At 36.4% G+C, this 24,446-nt stretch overlaps 1 protein-coding gene across 1 annotated transcript in view; it reads right to left on the minus strand.

Moving 5' to 3' along the window:
• Positions 1-24,446, minus strand: part of DNAJC1 (DnaJ heat shock protein family (Hsp40) member C1) — a 217,842-nt gene that overhangs the window by 103,598 nt on the left and 89,798 nt on the right. The window contains exon 7 of the mRNA XM_042945075.1: positions 18,874-18,964. Within this exon, the coding sequence (XP_042801009.1) occupies positions 18,874-18,964 (91 nt within the window). The remainder of the gene's footprint in view (positions 1-18,873; positions 18,965-24,446) is intronic.

Consider the following 24,446-nt stretch of genomic DNA (forward strand, 5'->3'; position numbering starts at 1 on the left):
CTTCAAATCCCATTTTTTAAAAAAACGTTTATTTTTGAGACAGAGAGAGAGAGAGAGAGAGAGAGAGTGAGAGCAAGGGAGGGACAGAGGCAGAGGGAGACACAGAATCCGAAGCAGTCTCTAGGCTCTGAGCTGTCAGTACAGAGCCTGACATGGGGCTGGAACTCACTAACTGTGAGATCATGACCTGAGCCAAAGTCGGACGCTTGACCAACTGAGCCACCCAGTCACCCCAAATCCCATTTTGATTAGAGTCAATACTGAGAAGAAACTCCATTCTTAATTGCTACAGTCGAATGCCTTATAACCATATCTTCACTACTGTGTGTGCATGTGTGTTTGCAGATTCTATAATGCTGATGGTAAAATTCATGATATTGGCATAGAAATAGATAAATTCTTAGAAGAGAACCGAGAATCCCTAAACATTTCAATTCAGTGGGAAAATGATTTAATAAATGATGCAGGTGCAACTTAATATCCATTGGAAAGGAAAGTAGACATAATTTTATCCAATACATAAAAGTAACTTCCAGTTAGATAAGAGACTTGACTTTAAAAGTCCAAACAATAAACATCTTGCAAAAAGAAATCTAAAAAATTACGGGCAATATTTAAAGATGAGGAAATTTTAACTAAGACTGAAAACCTAGATGCTACAAAAAGATAAAGAATAAACAAATAAATGGGCGCCTGAGTGGCTCAGTCGGTTAAGTGTCCAACTTCAGCTCAGGTCACGATCTCATGGTCCGTGAGTTCAAGCCCCGCATCGGGCTCTGGGCTGATGGCTCAGAGCCTGGAGCCTGCTTCTGATTCTGTGTCTCCCTCTCTCTCTGCCCCTCCCCCGTTCATGCTCTGTCTCTCTCTGTCTCAAAAATAAATAAAAACATTAAAAAAAATTTTTTAAAAAAAGAATGAATCAAGAGAGAGAGATAATATATTTGGAAAGAATATCTACAATTTAGAGTACAAATAGAAGATTGATCTATAGAATATATAGAGATAGTATATATTGACAAGAGGGTAAGCACCCAACAGAAAAAAATGGGCAACGTTTACAGAAGAACAAATCCAAATGGCCAAGAAACAAGAAAAAATACTCACAACCTTTAAAAGGTTAAAGAAATGCAGATTGAAGTAATAACAAAATATGATTTTATACCTATCGTATAGACAAATGTAAAAATCTAACAAAAGATACTGCTGGCAGGGAAAGGGCCTTCTCTACACTGGTGGTAGAAATTTGAATTATTATATTACAGCCTTTTTGGAAAGTGATCTAAGAGAATCGATTAAAATAAAAAAAATAATCTTTTCTCCAGCAATCCCCTCAGAAACAAAAGCATTAAAATGTAATTGTATGTAAGTATGTGGTATATATGTATATGTGTCTGTTAGCATGGAGATACAAAACTGTTAATATAGTACGTGCATATTAATAGAAGAAATGACTGAATAATTGTTGGTGATGTATCTATACTAAGGAATATTAAATTACCATAAAAAGATACTAAAGTACAGCTATACCAGTTGACTTACAGGGATTTTCATTGAGTAATAAAGCAAGATACAGAAAAGCATATAAGATTCTCTATTTGCAAAGCAAAATAATGCCTCTTCAAATCCCTATATATGCTTGCATATATATTTTCATCTAAATACATTTGAATATTATTATAAGAGTATGGGGGGAAATATGGATGAATGCCTACAAGGTATGTAGGGGGTACAGATAAAGAGGAAGGGAAGAGACAATAAAGGGAAAGAAAGAAACATACCAGTAAAATAAATAATATATGTGAATGTATATTTATATATTTCTACCAAGTTGTAGATATCAATAAAAAACAAAATTTAAAGATTATACAACATAAGTCTTTCTGAAAATACAATTTCTAAAACCAACAAACCTACAGCTTATAAATATTTACTAAATTCTTGCTGCCTTAATAATACAGGGCTAAGACTATAGCAACTAACATTTTACACTTGGCAAAACCTCTCATATATTAAAACAAAAACAAAAACAGGTGTTTTCAAAACATGCCTAAAGGAAAAAACGTCCTATCTGCTAACTACCCTCATCTTTCCTCCAAATTTCAATAAACTCTATATAATTAGTGTGGGCCCAGCTATCATGAATTTTGGGGTTGTGAACACATCCGTGTTTATAGTTCATCCAAGAAAAAAAAAATCTAAGATCTTTAAGCAGCACAATGAATTTCATGGGGAAGTAGTTAAATAGAAAATATAGAGTATTTTTGCTGGAATTGTAAGTCCTATTAAAATTTTGTAAGTTATGGGCTTCAAGTTAAGATAGATTGATTCTTAATGGCAAGACTGACAAAGGCAAGAAACAAAAACTAGCTAACCAAGAACAGAACAAGTATTGTTAAAATGTCTATACCACCCAAAGCAATCTACACATTCAATGTAATCCCCATCAAAAAAACACCAGCATTCTTCACAGAGCTAGAACAAACAATCCTAAAATTTGTATAGAACCAGAAAGATGCCAAATAGCCGAAGTAATGTCGAAAAAGCAAAGCAAAGCGGGAGGCCTCATAATTCCGGACTTCAAGCTACATTACAAAGCTATAACCATCAAGACAGTATGGTACTGGCACAAAAAGAGACACGCAGATCAATGAACAGAACAGAGAACCCAGAAATGGACCCACAACTGTATGGTCAACTTATCTTCGATAAAGCAGGGAAGAATATCCAATGGGAAAAAGTCTCTTCAACAAATGGTGTTGGGCAAACTGGACAGCAACATGCAGAAGAATGAAACTTCTTATGCCATACACAAAAATAAATTCAAAATGGATTAAATGTCTAAATGTAAGACAGAAAACCATCAAATCCTACAGAACACAGGAAGCAATCTCTTTGACCTTGGCTGTGGCAACTTCTTACTAGACATATCTCTGGAGGTAAAGGAAACAAAAGCAAAATTGAACTGTTAGGACTTCATCAAGATAAAAAGCTTCTGCAGAGGGGCGCTTGGGTGGCTTAGTCGGTTAAGCATCTGACTTTGGGTTAGGTCATGATCTCATGGTTCATGAGTTCAAGCCCCACATTGGGCTCTGTGCTGACAGCTCAGAGCCTGAAACCTGCTTTGGATTCTGTGTCTCCTTCTCTCTCTGTCCTTCCCCACTTGTGTGCTCTCTCACTCCTTCTCTCTCTCAAAAAAAATAAACATTAAAAAAAAAAAGCTTCTGCACAGTGAAAGAAACAATCAGCAAAACTAAAAGGCAACCTATAGAATGGGAGAAGATATTTGCAAATGACATATCGGATAAAAGGCTAGTAGCCAAAATCTATAAAGAACTTCTCAAACTCAACACCCAAAAAATAAAGAATCCAGTTAAAAATGGGCAGAAGACACAAATGGACATTTTTCAAAAAAAGACATACAAATGGCTAAGAGACACGTGAAAAAATGCTCAACATCACTCATCATCAGGGAAATACAAATTAAAACCACAATGAAATACCACCTCACGAAACAACAGATGTTGGCAAGGTTATTTTCTACAGAAAAAGATGTTTTCTGCAGAAAAAGGAGAATCCTCTTACACTGTTGGGGGGAATGCAAACTCGTACAGCCACGCTGGAAAACTGTGGAGGTTCTTCAGAAAGTTAAAGATAGAACTACCCTACAACACAGCAATTGCACTGCTAGGTATTTACTCAAAGGACAAAAAAAAAAATACTGATTTGAAGTGATACATGCACCCCGATGTTTATAGTAGCATTATCAACAACAGCCAAATTATGGAAAGAGTCCAAGCGTCCATTGGCTGATGAGTGGATGAAGAAGATGTAGTATACTTATATGATGGAATATTACTCAGATTAAAAAGAATGAAATCTTGCCATTTGCAACAACATGGATGGAACCAGAGTGTGTTATGGTAAGCAAAATAAGTCAGAGAAAGACAAATACCACATGATTTCACTCATATGTGGAATTTAAGAAACAAAACAGAGGAACATGGGGGAAGGGAAGGAAAAATAAAATAAGATAAAAAGAGAGAGGGAGGCAAACCATAAGAGACTCGTAACAATAGAGAACAAACTAAGGGTTGTTGGAGAGGAGGTGGGTGGGGGGATGGGCTACTTGCATGGTGGGCATGAAGGAGGGCACTTGTTGGGATGAGCACTTGCTGTTATGTGTAAGGGATGAATTACTAAGTTCTACTCCTGAAACCGATAGTACACTATATGTTACCTAACTTAAATGTGAATAAAATCTTGGAAGAAAAAAGAAAAGATAAATAATTTCCATGGTACTCTATCTAGTGAATGAAGCGAAATGGTTTCCTCTCAAAAGAAAAATTTTACACAGTATGATTTTTAAAAGGAAGAAGAAATGAGCCAAACACCATCTTAAAGGAGTCCTTCTGTTTAATGCTCCTATTCAACAAAACAATGAAGAGTTGGGGTCTTCATTGGAACAAAAAACAAAATATTCTGGCATAAGTAGCCTATCTTCTCATATATCTGGAAACTTACACTAAACAATTCAACTAGTGGGCCAGCTACTTAGACCAAATACTTCCTGTCACACGTTGCAAAAGTGTTTATTATGCTAAGACACATTTGCTGAATAGTAATTTGGGGTCCTTGACCATTAACCTGAGGATATTCTTTAGGTCTTGATTAACACTTGTACCTCTATGGTGTTGAAAACAGTAGAACAGAGTTTAAATTGAGCAAAGTCATAACATCTTAACTTGTTATCTTCTTTTTCTAGCAGGCACAGAGAATTTCTCTTTGGAAATGCTCAGACAATAGTGCAGCAGTTATTAATGAAACATAACTTGGAAAAGGAAAAGGAAATACGTTTTATTTATTTAATTTTAATTTTTATTGTATAGAGAGAGTGCAAGCGTGGGGGAGAGGGGCAGAAGAAGAGAGAGAGAATCTGAAGCAGGCTCTACACTCTGGTGTGGAGCCCGACGCAAGGCTCAATCCCATGACCCTGGGATCATGACATGACCTGAAATCAAGAATCAGATGTTCAACCAACTGAGCCACCAGGTGCCCCAGGAAGGAAGTTTTAGTTTTAAGCACTATACTATAACGCAGAACTGAAAAACTAGATTATGTCAGAAAAGTTATCAGAATAGGAAAGATTTGGAATCACATCATTAATATGAAAAGTGGTAGAAAAAAGAGGAAACAAGTAGTCAGAAAAACTAGTTTCTATGTCATTAGTCCTTCACCAATACATTAGTACCTCCTTTACATTACTTATCTCTAAGTCTCCACCTATAAAATGAAATATCTGCTCTACCTATCTCACAGCACAGGTGCAGAAGTTAAATCCTGGCTTGTATAGGAATGTGCTCTAAATATTAAGGAGGGATAGAACCGTCTTCTAAATTAAGCTCTTGATAAAATGCCTTCCCTTCTGTCTGCTTTTTCCAGTGAAGTTCCCATTTCTTCGACCTACGGAGGTCCAAAACCTTGGGAGTCCTCAATCCCCCCTTCTCTCTTATATCCTGTATGAAATCTGGTAGGAAATCTTGTCTCGAACTTAAAATACATAAAGAGTTCCATTTCTTCACTTTTATCACCCTGATCCAAGCCATCACCATTTCTTGTCTGGATTATTAAAAGAGCTCCCAAGTGGTCTCTTTGTTTCAAGTCCTTGTTTCAGTCTGTTCTTCACCTCACAGTCACTCTTCTGAGAACACGTATCAAATCATGTCACTCCTCTGCACAACCTTCCTGGGACCTCCCATTTCACTAAGAGTAAAAGCCAGGTTCTTAGAATATAAGGCTCCAAGTGATTTATGCCTCCTTTCAACTGTTTCCTCTACTTGAAACCCACTCCCTTGTCTGCCTTGCTTACTCCCTAACCCCTTGCAGGTCTTTGCTCACATGTCTCTTTATTACTGAGGCCTTCCTTGTCCACCTTATTTAAATCGCAGCAGGCCTCCCACATCCATGTGTACACACACACACGCTCCCTATCCCTCTTCCTTGTTATATTTTGCCTCAGCATCTATCACTACTCATCTTACTGATGCTTTCTACATGGGCAAAAATTCTTATTTTGTTCACTACTGAATTCCCAGTGTCTGGGACAATGTCTGGTGCTAAATAGAGAATGAATGAATGAATGAATGAATGAAAAAGCTCTCACTGTGGACGGATCTGGGATTAAAACTCAGCCTCTGCAATTTACTAGCTTTTTCTTATGGTCCTTTACTGTTTTGTAAAATGCGAATAATGGTAATACTGAATCTGATGAATTGTTAATGGGAAATAAATGAGATTAACACATATAAAATGATTAGAATGAACGTGGAAAATAAAGAACTTATAAAGAACTATGCAAAAAGATAGTATTATCATGATTTACAAATTACTATCCTAGGGGTGCCTGCATGGTTCATTCAGTTAAGTGTCCGACTCTTGATTTCAGCTCAGGTCATGATCTCGCGGATGGTGAGTTCAAGCCCTGCGTTGGGCTCTGTGCTGACAGCATGGAGCCTGCTTGGGGTTCTCTGTCCCTCCCCCACTTGCTCTCTAGCTCTCTCTCAAAGAAAATAAAACTAAACTTAAAAAAAAAATTACTATCCTAATATACAAAGAGGGGCTGTTCTGGAAAAAGAAAGAATTCCTAAAACACATATGTGGGCCAGGAGAAACAACAAAAGGAAAAGATCAAAAGAAGCCACAAATTAATACATAATTTTCTATGAATTTTATTTCACCTTCAAATAAAAAATTGCCGGGTGAACAGGAAACTTTGAAGGGAGGAGTAGTATCATTCATTCATTCACTCACATTTCATTCAAGTCTGTAAAGTTAGCTTATGCCAAGAATAATGTACATTAAGAACATGGTACTGTGGGAACAGTTCCAGTTAGAAAGGGTTATTTTAACTAGAAATTATGTGGTATCTAACCACTATATTTTACCTTATATTGCTTAAACACCTTTATATTTTCAGGCTTTTGAGATGGTGACTTTTTAAAAAAAAGTTCCTGATACTGTAATAGAAAATTAGCAATTTAAATGACAGGTGAGTCTAATAAAAGTATCAAAAAACTAAAAAGACAGCATTACCAGAGTACCATATGAGCCCAAATCAGGAAACCAGGTTTTGTTTTTCAAAATATTTTTCATAAGAGGGGAAGAAGTCATAGAACTGATTCCTCATGAAGTACGTCACATTACTCAGTTTCTCTCAATTCCTTTATTTTGAACAAAGTACTGCTTGAAGAAAACACATATAAGCTAGAATCCACCTCATCAGTACTAGTTTTGCCTTCTTGAAGAGAATCAGTTATAAACAAATAAATGTAGTTATTATGTCTAGGGTGTTGTATCACACTTTCAAGTGTTTGATGTTTTTGTAAAGAAGCATTTAAAAAAAATCACTTAAAGGGACACCTGGGTGGCTCAGTCAGTTAAGCATCCAAACCTTGATTTTGGTTCAGGTCATGATCTCACAGTTAGATCGAGCCCTGCGTCAGGCTCTGTGCTATCAGCATGGAGTCTGCTTGGCATTCTCTCTCCCACTCTCTCTCTCTCTCTCTGCCCCTCCCCCTCTCACTCTCTCTCTCTTAAAATAAACTTTTTTTTTTAAATCGCTTAAAAAAAGTAATTCAAAACTTCCGCTTCTAAAAAAATGGAGGCAAAGTACTTTTCCATACTCCTCCCCCTAAGAAAATTAAAAAACCCTAAATGTTACATATAAAACAAATACAGGAAGACTGATTTTTGAAGAGAAGACAGGCCAGCTAGGTATGGCAGGACATGATGAACACCAAGGTGGTGAGTACCCTGGGTTTCCTTGCATAGCAAGACAAGTTTAGATAATAACTGATTTACTTCAAGCAAACAAAAGACAAAATTGTGGCCAACCTCTTCTCCTTGCCAGCAAAGGCTAATGGGAAGCCTAGACTTCTGTCACTGTGAGGCTATAATAAGGCACCCCAATCTCCCTACCAGGGTGATGTGGGAGAAGATTGTGTAGGAAGCCAGACTTTCTTTCCTACCCCTTCCTCCTGTAAAGTCAATGGCAGGGGTAGGGGTAGCCTGGGCTTCCATAGCTACCCAGGGGTAATGAGGCATCCCTCCCCATTGCTTTCAGGGTGGCTTCAGAGAAAGCCTAGAGGAGAGTTAGGGCTTTCACAACTGCCCAGCAGTAAAGAGACCAACACTCCACAATGTCAGCAAAGGCCAGGTGGGGAGCTGTAAGTAGGCCTGCTTACCTATGCCAGCAAGGGGATATTAGTGGAGTGTTCTTAGAGGCAGCCTACTGGTAAGTGAGGACACCCACACCTGCCCAACCCTAGGAAGATCCACAACCACCCTCTCCTGCAGCTATAAAGCAGGCCATGGACTTCCACCCCTACCTGAGTGTAACAGGGCAGCAACTCTCCCCTTCCTCACCTCAGCTACAGCATTGCCATAGAACATCAGGTAAGGTAGTATACTTAAACAAGATTCTGAGAACTATAACATAATAGCCAAAATGTCCAAGTTTTAATTAAAAAAAAAAAATCCCTCATCAAACCAAGAACCAAGAATATCTCAACTTGAATGAAAAATATAATCAACAAGATGAAAAAGACATCCAAAGGATCTGACTGGGATTTTAGAGAAGGCATATAAAAATGGTTTGACATGTAATAATGAACATCCTCAAAACAAATGAAATAAAAAGTCAACCACAAAGACCCAGAAGACATACAGAACAACCAAGTGGAAATATCATAACTGAAAATATGCTAACTAAAATAAAAAAATGTAATGATTGAGAACTCAACAGAAAAATGGAACAGAGAAAGTAATCAGTTAAATTGAAGACGGAATAATAGAAATTGCCTAATCTGAAAAACAGAGAAAATAAACAAAAAAATAAATAAAAAGAGCAGAGCCTTGGGGACTTTTGGGAGCATAACAACACTCCATTAAACAACAGCAGAATATATGTTCTTTTCAAATGCCCATGGGATATATATGTAGCTAGACCGTATCTTGGGCCATAAAACACATCTCAACAAATTTAAATGAATTGAGATCATACAGAATGGGTTTTCTTTTTTTTTTTTTTTCTAACAATTTAACGTTTTTTTTGAGACAGGGAAAGACAGAGCATGAACAGGGGAGGGTCAGAGAGAGGGAGACACAGAATCTGAAACAGGCTCCAGGCTCTGAGCTGTCAGCACAGAGCCCGACACGGGGCTCGAACTCACGGACCGCGAAATTATGACCTGAGCTGAAGTCGGCCACTCAACCGACTGAGCCACCCAGGCGCCCCCAGAATGGGTTTTCTGACAACAATGTAACCAAACTAAAAATCAGAAAAAACTAAAAACAGAAAAATAACAGGAAAATTCCCAAACACTTGGAAACTAAATAACATCCCTAAAACAATCCAGGTATCAAAGAAGAAGTCTCAAGGAAAAAAAAAATACTGAACTGAATCAAATGAAAATATAACGTATCAAAATAGGTGGGACACAGACAAAACAGTGCTGAGAGTGGAATTTTAAGCACTAAAAGTTTACATTAGATAAGATGAAAAGCCTCAAGACCATAATCTAAGCTTCCATATCAAAAGCAAACAAAACCAAAACAAGATCAAGCAGACGGAAGAAAATAATAAAATTAAGAACAGAAATAAATGAAATAGAAAACAAAAGCAATAGATAAAAATCAATGAAACAAAGAACTAGTTCTTTGAAAAGATCAATAAAATTGATAAACATCTGGCAAAACTGACGAAGAGAAAAAGTTACCAATATTAACACTGAAGCAGGAGAAATCACTACAGGACATGCAGACATCAAAAGGATAGTAAATTAGTTTTAAAAACAACAGTGCACACATAAATTTGACAATTTAGGTGGAACTGACCAATTGCTTGAAAAATACAAACCACTACAACTCCCCATAAAATAGATATATAAAACAGATATTTGAATAGCCTTGTAATTACAAAATAAATTTAACTTGTAATTTAAAAACTCCCCAAATAGGTCAATATTAAATGGTCTCACCAGGAAATTCTACCAAATGTTTACAGTATTAACACCAATTAAATACAGTCTCTTTCTGAAAATAGGAGAAAGCTTCCAATTCCTTAGATGTTAGTACTACTCTGATACCAAAACATACAAAGACAGTACAAAAAGAAAACTATAGACCAAAATCTCTCATATGGATGCAAAAATCTTTAGCAAAATATTAGCAAATAGAATTTGGCAATATATGAAAAGAATTATATACCAAGATTATATGATATTTACTGCAGGGATGCAAGTCTAGCTCAATATTCAAAACTCAATCACTATAATACACCAAATTAACAAGTAAAGAAATATCACAAAATCATCTTAAGTGATACAAAAAATTAACAAAAGTCAACCTCTGGTCATGATAAAAAAAAACTCTGAAAATTTGGAATAGAGGGAGACTTCCTCAACTTCACATAAAGTATCTAACAAAAAACCCCTACAGTTTACATAATTAATGGTAAAACACTAAATGCTTTCCACCCAAGTTTGGAAATAAAGGAAGGATGTCCTCTCACACCACTCTTGTTCAACATAGTTTTGAAAGTTCTAGCTAGCAAAATAAGAAATGAAAAGATAATAAAATGCATATAGATTGAAAAGGAAGAAATGAAACTATCCCTATTGTCATATGACATGATTGTCCATACCGAAAATTCAAGGAACCTATATAAAAACTTCTATAATTAAGTAAATCTAGCAAGGTTGCAAGATACATAATTAAATATAAAAATTAACTGCATTTTGGGCATCTGGGTGGCTCAGTGTTGAGACTCCGACTCTTGGTTTTAGCTCAGGTCATGATCTCACATGTATGAGATCAAGCCCCATTTCAGGCTCTGTGCTGACAGCATAGAGCCTGCTTGGGATTCTCTCTCTCCCCTCCCATGTGTGTGTTCTCTCTCTCACTCTCTCTCTCTCAAAAATAAATAACCTTAGAAAAAATTAAAGAAAAAGTCAACTGCATTTCTTTACCTGCAGTGAACACATGGAAAGTGAAATTAAAAACCCAATACCATGTATAATCACTCAAAAAGAAAAACATTTAGATATAAATCTAACAAAGATTTGTATACTAAAATCTACAAAACACTTAAGAAATCAAAGAAGATATAAGTAGCCAGAGATTAAAGGGCTCCAGATAGTTAATATCCACTTCTCTCCAAATTGATATACAAGTTTAACATAATCCCTAAAGTTTCAGCAAGATTTTTTGCGGATACACAGGTGATTATTCTAAAATTTATATATAAAGGCAAAGGAACTAGATTGGCTAAAACATTTTGAAAAAGGATAGGAAAGTGGGAAGAATCACCCTAGTTGACCTAAAAAAAAAAAAGAGGGGCGCCTGGGTGGCTCAGTTGGATGAGCGTCTGACTTTCGATTTTGGCTCAGGTCCTGATCACAGGGTCATGGGATCAAATCCACATCAAGCTCTGAGCTGAGCATGGAGACTGCTTAAGACTCTCTCCCTCTCTCCCTCTCTCCCTCTGCCCCTCTCCCACTTGCACATTTGCATGGACGCACTCTCTCTCTCCAAAAAAATTTAATTTAATTTAAATTTAAAAATAGTGCTAGAAAAACTGGCTATCCATAGGCAAAAAATAAAAAATAAAACTTTAACCTAAACCTCACACCTTACAAAACATTAACTCAAAATGGATCATAGATTTAAATGTAAAACACAAAATTAAAATAATTTTAGAAGAAAACATGGGATAAAATTTTTATAATAGGGCTCGGTGATATATATATTTATTATATATTAATATATTAATATTATATATTATATATTTATTATTATATAATAATTTATTATTATATATTTATTATAGATTTATATTATATATTTATATATTTATTATATAATAAAAATATTATTTATATATATATATATATATATATATATATATATATATATATATATATATATAAGACCATGATGAGATATCTCTACAAACTTACTAGAATAGCTAAAATTTTAAAAAGTGAGAATACCAAATGCTGGTAAAAGTACAGAGATATTAGATCTCTCATATATTACTGGTAGGAATGTAAAAAGGTACACAAGCACTCTGGAAAATAATTTGGCAGTTTCTTTGAACTCTAAACATAAACCTATCACCCCCAGCAATCGCACTTCTGGTCATTTATCCCGGATAAAAACTAGGTTCACCCAAAAATGTACACCTGACTATTCACAGTAGCCTTATTTGTAACAGTCAAAAACCATAAACAACCAAAATGTCCTATACTGGTGAAAAGTTCAACAAATTGTGGTACAGCCATACCCCGAATAAACAGGGACGAACTACTGATACATGGAACAACTTCAATGGATCTCAAGAGTATTATGCTGAGTGAAAAAGCCAATCTCAAAAAGTCAAATATTGTATGATTCTCCAAATCACATTCTCTAAATCATATAGTCAAAATGACAAACAGAGATAAAAAATAGATTAGTAGTTGCCAGATATTAGGGATAATGGGGGAACCGGAGGAGACGGGTGTGATCATAAAGGGGTAGTGGCTGATTGGGATGGTGGTTACATAAATACACGTATGTGATAAAATGATAGAGAACTACACACACACTTCATATCAAGGTCAAGTTCCCGGTTTTTAGGAGGGTACATGGGACCTTCTCTACACTACTTTTGCAACTTCCTATAAATCTATAATGATTTCAAAGTAAAAAGTTAAATAAAAAAGCAATAATTCGACAAGCGAAAACTAGATATCCACATACAAAATAATGAAGTTGGACCCTTACCCACTATGAAGTGAAGTCCGAATGGATCAAAGACCTAAATGTAAGACCTTAAACTATAAAACTCTGAAGGAAATACAGGGCAAAAGCTTTAAGACACTGGATTTGGCAAATGATTGCTTTGATATGACAACAAAAGCACAGACAATAAAAGAAAAAATAGACAAATTAGACTTCATGAAAATATTGTGTGCATCAAAAGACAATGTCAACTGAGTAAAAAGGTAACCCACAAAATGGGAGAATATATTTACAAATCATATATCTCATAAGGGATAATAGCCAGAATATATAGAGAACTCCTAAAACTTAACAAAATCAATCCAATTCAAACTTGGTATTGAATAGATATTTCTTTTTTTTTTTTTAATGGTTTATTTTTTTATTTTTGAGAGAGACAGAGACAGAATGTGAGTGGGTTAGGGGCAGAGAGAGAGGGAGACACAGAATCCGAAGCAGGCTCCAGGCTCTGAGCTGTCAGCACAGAGCCCGATGCGGGGCTCGAACTCACGAACTGTGAGATCATGACCTGAGCCAAAGTCGGCTGCTCAACCGACTGAGCCACCCAGGCACCCCACTGAATAGATATTTCTTTAAAGAAACACCCATCAAGATGGCTACAATAAAAAAACAAAACAAAACAAAATCGGTGTTGGCAAAGATGTGGCAAAAATGGAACCCCTGTGCACTGTCAGTGGGAATAGAAAATGGTATAGCTGCTATGGAAAACAGTATGTTGGTTCCTCAAAAAATTAAAAATAGAATTATCGTATGATCCAGCAATTCTACCTCTGTGTATATCCCCAAAAGAACTGAAACCGGGGACTCAGAGTTATTTGTATACCCACGTTCATAGAAGAATTAGTCACAATAGCTAAGAAGTGAAATCAACCCGAGTAACCGTTGACAGAAATTTGAAAGGATAAGCAAAATGTGGCACACACATAGAATGGTATATTATTTATCCAGCCTTAAAAAGGAAGGAAATTCTGACACATGCCAAAACCTTGAGGACTTCATGCTAAGTGAAATAAGCCAGTCACAAAAGAAAATACTATGTGATCAGCCTTACAGGAGATACTTAGAGTAGTCAAAATCACAGAGACGGAAAGTGGAATGGTGGTTGTCAGGGGCTGTGGGGAGGTGAGACTAGGGAGTTACTGTCTAAAGGGTACAGACTTTCAGTTTTTACAAGAGGAAAAGAGCTATGGGAGATGAATGGGGTGATGGCTGCACAACATTATGCGCATACTTAATACCACCGAACTATATACTTAAAAATGGTTAAGATGGTAAATTTTGTTAGGTGTGTTTTACCATAATAAAAAAATACTAGGGGAAAAAAAGAAACAATACAGTGGTTTTATTGTAGCAATCATGAAGAAAGGAAAAAAGAAATCCTAATATTAAGTGGCTAGGTACTTGTGGCTTGGGATAAAATTTCCAGCGTCAGCACCATACATGGGACCATATATCATTATACATGGAAATAAGGAGGATATACTCTGTTAATAAGCTGTGTTAATAAATAAGCTGTGTAGATCGCTCAAAAAGCAGTTTTACTGATAACAAAGATCTTCTTGTCAACAATGTTACTGAAAAGTTTTAATAAATTCTTTTAACAAGTGTGAAGTAGAAAAGAACAATACAGTAAGTATTCCATTAGCCCATTTGACAAGTATTTCCTGAGTTACCTATCATCTATCTGGCATTGTTCTAGGCTCTGGGGTTACAGCTGTACACAAGACAGACAAAAATACCTTCCTGCATGAAGCTTATACATGGACACATTATTTTATAAAAAGCATAATATTAAGAAGTATATTTTTAGTTCGAAATTAAGTAAATTAACTGTTAAAATTTTAGTTCAAATGTAACTAATCGAAAGCCATAAATGTTTACATATTCAGTTGGATAAAAAGGTTTTAAAATCATTTCAGTGGGAAAACTAAGATTGTGTTAAGACGGCATTATACTAAAGCCTACACCACATAGAATTTGAAATATTGAAGGAATTGTAAATTTACATTTGAGCTGTATGACTGAAAAAATCCACATTCCGTTGTTCCTTGAGCAAAGTACCTAAGAAATAATACTGTTCTTTAGATATTCTCTGCCTACACATAAACTCTTGGGACCGGGGCTCCTATTAGGTTTTACGACATAACACAATTCCTAAGCTAAGGTACAGAGTTTCCGTTTGGTCATGTTTCCAAACGTACTGGAGCTACTGACTGGAATATGCTTTTTCTTAGGTTATCTCCGACAGTGTTCTCCCACCCACGAGCACACTGTATTACCACAGGGTAAATGTGCTAACCTAAACTGGAGTTACCTCTACCCTATCTCCTTTGTCCTCCTCACAACCAACCCCTTCAGTCAGCACTAGCATCTCATTTCTTCACGAACCCGAGTTTTCTAAAAGCCAGTCTTCCTTTACCCTAGGGAAGGTGAATGTTTTCTCATCCTGTCCCCCTAAAAAGTCCTCCACCTTCTCGCTGTACTTAGGTCCATCACTGGGGTGAGCAATGGGGACCACAAAACTAGGAGAAAATATAACTAATGTCTGGAACCATCATATCTGCAGCTAAAAAAGTACTTGATGGTAAGGCTTTGATTACTTGATTTTGTTTCTGTTTGACATCATATAAGGTACGGAGAAAAAGATAATGGAAATATTAAGTTTCACTTCTATTCTTCCTCCCCCAATTTTGTCTATTCAAATTTTCACCTTTAGAGCCAATTTATTTATAAAATAACTCATTTTTCCCATTCATGATATGAGCTGTTTCATTATAGTACTTAGAATTTGCATCTATTGACTTAGAAGAAAACTCATATAATTAGAGAATGTATAAAAATATCATTAACAATGAAAAAGTCGTATTTATAAATATTCCACGTATTGAAATATAAAACATAAAAATTGATTAAGCTTGTAATAAATAAATAAATAAATAAATAAATAAATAAATAAGGGCCTCTAGTTTTCCAAACAGATATCACATCTTCTGCATAGACTCCCAGAACAATGATATTTATTTTTAAGAAATTGTCCTTTCCGTATTTCCCGTTCTAACACACTGTTTTAATGAGACCACCACACCTTACGGTCTGGCCCTCCGAGGGTACTGCACAATCTCAGCAGTAGAGCAGATTTCTTGAGGGCAGATTAGCAATTAGGTCATGAAAAACAGGCAGCATAAAATAGCTACTGCTAATCTACATGAGAAGCATTTACTCAATTAAGCAGATGGAAATGTTATTATGAACTCAGTACTCCAATGATGGTCTTTAAAATTAAGAAGGATAGGGGCAAATGAAATGCACACTGGGGGATTTGGGGCCTTTATATATTAATTCTAAAGTATACAATGCAGAACACTGTAATGAAGTTAACAAAATTAATTAAAAGATTCTTTGCATGTAACCATTAGAGACTACATTAAAAAATACATGACAGTTTCTGACATTATTAATAATGTGACTGTACTTTAACATTCTTAATGTTGATACCATGACCTTTCCCTAATATACCACTGATACCAAAAACATGAGCATGAGAAGTCTTATTACTCATGGCTGGTATGAATACGGTTTTTAATATGCTTTCTGGTAGTGCTGTTTCCATTTTGAGTTTCAATAACTGATAAGCTCGTGATGAATTTTCAGATATTTAAAAGATTACTACGTATTTTTACTAGCAGAGTTTTCATGTATTTATGTATTCGAACATGTGTTTCTTTACATCATCTTTTTATTAGACAATAACAAAAAAACCCAGAATTATTAATCTGCTTAAAAACCTCCATCAAACTCTTAGAACAAAAATCTTCAAGTGACTTTGGGAAAATGGTCACAAACAAGGAATTTTTACATTGTGATAAAATATCTTACATTGTGATACATATTTTATGTCTAACTCCTATTTTCCAAGTTTTAGTATATAAACTTAACAAATTGTTATTACAGAGTTCTAATATATATGCCAAAATTATAACAATTAAGTGGTTTGTTACAAAAGCTACATAAAAATAAGCTGTGCCTATGAAAGCTATAAAATGTATATTCACATTAACTCTAAATACTACATTTAGGCTTTTATTGATTTACTCAACGTAATTAAAACTTCTCAACAATTACTATAACAAACTTGTTTCAATATTTTTAATATAACAATAATAGTCATTTGCCCACTCTTTCTCCCCAACGCATATCTTTATATGTAATCTTCTATCATCCTAAACTCTTTCTTAACCGAAATCTACTTTTTGATATCCTTGGCTTGAAAATTACATAGTATGTAGAGTTGTTGAGTTTATTTAAGTTTATTTAAGTTTATTTACTTTGAGAGAGACAGAGACAGCATGCCTAGGGAAGGGGCAGAGAGAGAGAGAGAGAGAGAGAGAGAGAGAGAGAGAGAAGAACCACAAGCAAACTCTGCACTGACTGAAGCGGGGCTCGAACTCATGAAACCGTGAGATCAGGACCCGAGCCGAAACTGAGAGTCAGACTGACTCTTAATGGACTGAGCCACCCAAGTACCCTGAAACTTTATAAGTTAAATTATGTGCTCCTTAAAACAGAGTTCTATACAGGATAGGTGCTCATTAATATTCATGGCATGACATTAATTCATATATTCATCCAATATATCCATTTACTGCGTGCCAGGACACTGTAGTCAATTCTGCAGACATAAAGATAAAAAAGAAACAGCCCCTGTTCTAAAGCTGCCCAGACACCTGAAGGATTATGGTAGGGAGAAAAACGGACCCTTGAAGATGTCCACATTCTATTCCCGGAGTCTGGCAATATTTTACCTTAGATGGCAAAAGGGATTTTGCAGATATGATTAAGATTGAGCACCCTGAAAAGGGAGACTATCCCGAATTACCCAAATTTGCCCAGTCTAATCACATGGGCCCTTAAAAGCAGGAACTTTTCCCAGTTACAGTCAAAGAAAGACGTGACTCCAGAAGCAAAGTCGGACATCACACTGCTGCCTCTGGCTCAGTCGGTTAAGCCTCCAATTCTTGATTTTGGCTCAGGTCAAGATTTCATGGTTCGTGAGTTGGAGTCCCACGGTTGGACTCCATGCAGACAGTGTGGAACCTGCTTGGGATTCTCTCTCTCTCATGTGCGTGCATTCTCTCTCTCTCTCTCTCTCTCTCTCAAAATAAATAAGCTAAATTTTTAAATGTTTATTAATTTTTGAAAAAGAGAGAGAGAGAGAGCAAGCAGGGAAGGGACAAAAAGACAGTGAGACAGAGAATCTGAAGCAGGCTCCAGGCTCTGAGCTGTCAGCACAGAGCCCAATCGGGGGCTCGAACCCACAAACCGCGAGATCATGACCTGAGCCAAAGTCGCATGCTTAACTGGCTGGGCCACCCAGGTATCCCAATAAATAAACTTAAAAAAAATAAAGCAAAGTAAAGGGAGGAGGGGATATATGTGGGAAAGATGTAGATCTGTCAAAATGGGACAAAAAGACCAGGGCTGGAGAAATGCCTTCTTTAATTGTATGTTTAACTTTTCCTAAAATCAGCAAGTACTGCCTTTAGTGTTCAATAGAAGACTTCAACACACTGATAATTTAGTCCAGGGTTTTCATGTTGTATAATAATACATCAACTAATGATGAAGCAAAGACTTTCAAAACAAAAGTCATTGCTATTTTCAGGTTTCTGATTTGTTACTGTCTTACAGCAAGTTGAATGACCAACTGGACAGAAATGGCACTAAATATCAATGACAATTACAACACTGGGGTATGTTAGGACTTCCTTGATTTGGGATGCTTCCTAGATTTGACAAACTATATGACTTCATGTGGATTTTATCCCCCCTCTGATACTGAACTATGGGTGGTTCAGCAATAACTAATAGAGTACTTTCCACATTGAATACATTAAGGAAGTAACTGCTCTTAGAGAATGGTAATGAAAGCACAGAAAACTTAATTACTTTTGACTTTAAAGGAAAATCCAAATTTAAATAGTCAGTCTTATATGATATTGTTAACACAGTAAGAAGACAATGTTTAAAACTCACTTTGAAGTGTTTCAAGTTCAGCCTGACTCAATGCATCTTCCTTTTTCTTCAATCTTGTTTCTTTATATTTAGCATAAAACTCCCCAGCATCCTTAAAAAAGAAGTTACAAAGAAATTAACATAAAGATCAGTTTGCTTTGATACTACGTCACGCACAACTTCATTTTAAAGCCGTGTATTGTCTTCCTTTCAGTTTATGGTTTTAAATTGTATGACGAACAGAAGAAACAATAAATGTTTCTCCCTGATTTTTCTCTCTCAGAGAGCTTATTTATTAAGGCCAGAACCTGCGTGAGTATAAATCTAAGGAGAGTTTTTTCTCTCAGACATGGAAGGGAGGACTCCTCTTCCTGTTTTCTACCACTGTTTGTGTTCTCAACGTTGGGCTACTCCACGGACAAAGAGAAGACACACTCGCTGAATTAAGCTAAATGGGTACAGTAAATTATGTTACTGTGACGAACAAAGCACTATTTTCATATTCATCCCTTCACCTCAAAAGATTTTCAAAATTATCATATGCAAATCTGACTAAGAAACCTATCTGACCCTGTCAATACAAGCGAAGATGTCATTCCTCCTTCCACCACACTTAGAGATCAGTTCCTGTCATGGAGGTTTGAGGACTGAGGACACACTTAGGTGGCCAAATACAGTGGCTAAAGTGTCAAGGAGTGGCACACAGGCAGGACTCTCGCAGAGTGCTGAAAAAAGATCAGGCCTACAATAATCACAAACGTGGAGATCAACAAATTGATGCTCTAAGCATATGAAGATCCTGACAATGAGAAGAACAGAACACGTAATTTTCCACTACCTCTTGGCTTCAACTACATTCATCACACAGCAATACTACTTGTAACTGCCAGGCCACATTGTGGTTTTAAGTCTTTGCATACCCTTTGCCCACTAACTAGAATATTTTGCTCCCCTGCCATTATTTTGATGAACTCCTATTCATCCCTGAAAACTATTCAAGCATCACCTCCTTTTGCAAGGTTTTCTGACCTTCCCTGGCAGAGGAATTCTCTCCTGTATACTGCTTCTGGATTGCTTGTATCATGCTATGTTCTCTCCTAGAAAATGGGAAATCTGAGACAGGGGTACTTGTGTGCCCAGAGCACAGAATCTGGTATAAAACAGGTACACAATAAATATTCATTGAACCGAACTAGGTCAAAATATATGAGAAATCTTGTAAAGGAAGAAATGAAAGGGCTTGTGTGTGGAATAGGAAAAAGAGAGCTATCAAGGATAACTCTAGGGTAACATTCCCAGATTTTAAGATTCCTAGGGCAGATAAATCATAGACTCATCTGAGAGGGTTTATTTTTGAAGAAAATACAGGAACAAAAGCTCTATCTTGATTCAAATGGAAATGCATGAACACTTAAACCCTAGAATGGAATTTTCTCTTTTCATCTGTGACTGTCCAAGAAGAATTAAAGCTTTCCTTAGAGTCTGTATCTCTTGGGCTTATATCAGAACTCTTCCATCTGACGATGAATTAGGTAAATAATAGGCATTCCTAAAATCACTGGATCAGTATAATATTCTCCCATTCTCATTTTTATGTTCCTACCTCATTTCTACCAGAAGGACTGCACAAGCCCTGGGTCAGCGAAATAATGGTATAACTTGAAGGGTACAGAAAGTCATGAATCCAACATACTCATCCTCCAGTCCATATATACTTTAAAATGCAACAGGATTTGGGGTTAAGGATTTATAGCCCCTTAACATTCCCTGCACCCCTAAAAAACCCTCAGCCCTGGAATACTCTTATTTTCTTTAAGCCACATCAGTCATTTGTTCCATGACGTGAATGAATGAATGAATGAATGAGCTTATTACCTTCTTTCCGGGCAGTAGTTTTTATTTTTTATTTATTTAAAAAAATTTTTTTTAAATGTTTATTTACTTTTGAGAGAGAGAGAGTGAGAATGCAAGCTGGGGAGAGGCAGAGAGAGAGGGAGACACAGAATCCGAAGCAGGCTCCAGGCTCTGAGCTGTCAGCACAGAGCGCAACGCAGGGCTAGAACCCACAAACCTTGAGATCATGACCTCAGCTGAAGTCGGACACTTAACCGACTGAGCCACTCAGGCGCCCCCAGGCAGTAGTTTTTAATAGTAGGGAAAAGGTCAGGATAGCATTGGACCCTTGAAGGGAGCAGCAAAGGTGGCACCATACAAGAAAAAGGGGCACAGATAAGTTATCTATGAGATGTGAAAGAAGGTAGGTTGAAATCAAACATCATAGTATAGTACAGTGAGAGAAAATACAGTGATTACTAGGACAGAGTTTGGAGCCAGACATGACTTGAATTAAGGTCTCAGCTCTGCCTTCTTTCAGCCTAAATAGGATTCAGCAAATTACTTCACTCAGCGTTGTGTGAATTATCTCATTCATAAATGGGGACGATCACAGAGCTACTGCGAAGACTGAAGTGCTGATACATGTATCAAACACTCAGAAGAACATCTTGCACACAGGCCCTCTATACGTTACCTATTTTTATTATTACTTCTTATTTTACCAAAGCCTTATTCTCTACCACAAAAAGTGAGTTTTTCTGCTTCGGACCTCACCAAAACTCCCGCAGAATCCTGTAACTTCTTGCTTATGAGGCTTTCTTCACCTGCACCCTTCCAAAACAAAAATCTTTTACTTGGTAATAGCAGCCTCTTCCTAGCGGTTCTACCAAACTTGAATATTTCTCTGTTCGTGTTTCTGCTTCCTGCTACAGTACAGAATTCCACTAAAAATTCCTCTTTGAAATTACCCATTTGACCCAAAAATCACACTTATCTGAGGATCATTATGCACTCACTCACTTTACCCTACTTCACCTAACTCCAAGAGTTTTAACACATTCCCTAACTGCACTCACGGTTTGTTCTAGGCCAAGAATCCGTTCCTTCTTTTGCTCCATTTCTAAGCATTTATTTAAATGTTCCTCATCCTTTTTCTTGTCATATCTTACTTGTACTTGCAAACCATAATAACAATATGCCTACTCCAGAAAGGCTCACTTCTGTAAGAAACCTATGATCTCAAAGAACTCTACTGCATTCAACACCCTACACCACTCCAACCCTCCTTGTGTGCAGTTCGGTGTACCACACTTTAAGGTACACTGACAAACTGGAACACTTTAAAAGGAAAGTGATCAAATGGTAGGGAAGCTTGAAATTATTTCTTAAAAGGGGGTGGAGATCAGATGAGAGATAACCTGATAACTATCATAGAATATCTTAAGGGTCATTACAGGAGAGAACGGTGTATTCTAGAGATGGAAGTTTTGATTTGGGATAAATATAAAGAAGAGCTTTCTAATAATTAAAATTACCTTAAAATGAAAGAGACTGATCTCGAAGGTAATATTCAAGAAGAGACCTATGGCTATTATTTAAGGTATATTCAAAGTGAGAATCACATAGTCAAAGGGGTTGAATGAGAGTAGTTGTTTTGGAATCAAAAACAAATTTTTTTTTTTTTTTTAGTTTGTTTCAAGTTATTATTTGACTTCCAGTTAGTTAACATATTGTGTAATATTTCTTTCAGGAGTAGAATTTACTGATTTATGACTTACATATAACAGCCAATGCTCATCACAACAAGTGCCCTCCTTAATACCCACCAGCATTTTTTAAAAAATTTTTTTTCACGTTTATTTATTTTTGAGACAGAGAGAGACAGAGCATGAATGGGGGAGGGTCAGAGAGAGGGAGACACAGAATCTGAAACAGGCTCCAGGCTCTGAGCTGTCAGCACAGAGCCCAACGCGGGGCTTGAACTCACGGACCGCGAGATCATGACCTGAGCCGAAGTCGGCCGCTTAACCGACTGAGCCACCCAGGCGCCCCATACCCACCAGCATTTTAACCCATCCCCCTGCCCACTTCCCTTCCAGCAGCCCTCAGTTTGTTCTCCATAGTTAAGAGTCTGTTTTATGGTTTCCTCTCTATTTTTCCTCCTATGTTCATCTGTTTCATTTCTTAAATTCCACAGATGCATGAAATCATATGGTATTTGTCTTTCTATTTCTGAATTACTTTGCTTATGATAATAGTCTCTAGCTCCATCAACATCATTGCAAAAGGCAAGATTTTGTTCTTTTTTTGCGGCTGAGTAACATTCAATTGCACATATATGCCACCTTTTCTTTCACTTGATCTTGGCCAAAAGGCCAAGAAGCGATATATACACAGTACCTCTTCTTTAATCCATTCATCAGTCGATGGACATTTGGGCTCTTTCCAAAATTTGTCTAGTGTTGACAATGTCGCTATAAGTAATGGGGTGCATGTTTCCCTTTTAATTGCCATTTTTGTATCGAGTTAATACCTAGTAGTGCAAATGTTCAGTTGTGGGATAGTATTCTCTTTTTAACCTTTTGAGGAACCTCCATATTGTTTTCCAGAGAAGCTGCACCAGTTTGCATTTGTACCAACAGTGTAAGGTGGTTCCCTATTTTCTTCGTCCTCCCCAACATCTGTTATTTCTTGTGTTGTTAAATTTAGCCATTCTGACAAGTGTGAGGTGAATCTCATTGTAGTTTTGATTTGCATTTCCATGATGATGAGTGATTTTGAGCATCATTTCATATACTGTTAGCCATTTGTATGCTTTCTTTGGAAAAATGTCAGTTCATGTCTTCTTCCCATTTCTTAACCGGATTATTTGTCTTTTGAGTGTTGAGTTTTATAAGTTCTTTATATATTTTGGATACTAACCCTTTGCCAGATATATTATTTGCAAATATCTTCTCACACTCTAAATGTTGCCTTTTAATTTTATTATTTCATTTTATTCACTGTGAAGAAGCTTTTCATCTGGGTGAAGTCCCAATAGTTGCCTCCCTGCCTTCCTTCCTTCCTCCCTGCCCCTCTCTCTGTTTCTTTTTCTTTTCTCTTTTTTCTTCTCTTCTCTTCTCTTTCTTTTCTTTCCCTTGACCCAGGAGACATATCTAGTATGGCTGATGTCAAAGAGATTGTTACCTGTGTTCTCTTGTAGGATATTGATGGTTTCCTTTATCACATTTAGGTTTTTCATCCCTTTTGCATTTACTTTTGTGTATGGTTTAAAAAGTGGTCCAGTCCCATTAAAAGCGGTCCAGTTTCATTCTTTTGCATGTTGCTTTCCAGTTTTCCCGACACCATTTTTTAAAGAGACTGTTTTTATTCCCTTTGGACATTCTTTTCTGCTTTGTCAAAGATTATTTGACCATGTAGTTTTAGGTCCATTTCTGGGTTTTCTATTCTGTTCTGTTTATCTCTGTGTCTTTATTTGTGCCAGAAACAAAAAAAAATTTTTAATAAAAAAAATGAGTAGTTGTTTTGAAACATTGCCCCCTCCCATTCTTCCTGAGTGGCTAATTCACATCAATATAATTGTCAAGTAGAGAAAATAAACAGAAAGTCTCATTTTGAGTCCAAACAAAATAAGCTCAGTTTACCTATACACAAAAAATTTGAATTTCTAAGTAAACTTCTTATCCATCTTTGTGGACATTGCCCGAAACATAACAGAAGCTTAATAAATACTCAATGAATGAATGAAGGCTTACTTT

The sequence above is a fragment of the Panthera leo genome, chromosome B4 (genome assembly GCF_018350215.1).
Source record: "Panthera leo isolate Ple1 chromosome B4, P.leo_Ple1_pat1.1, whole genome shotgun sequence".
Lineage (NCBI taxonomy): Eukaryota > Metazoa > Chordata > Mammalia > Carnivora > Felidae > Panthera > Panthera leo.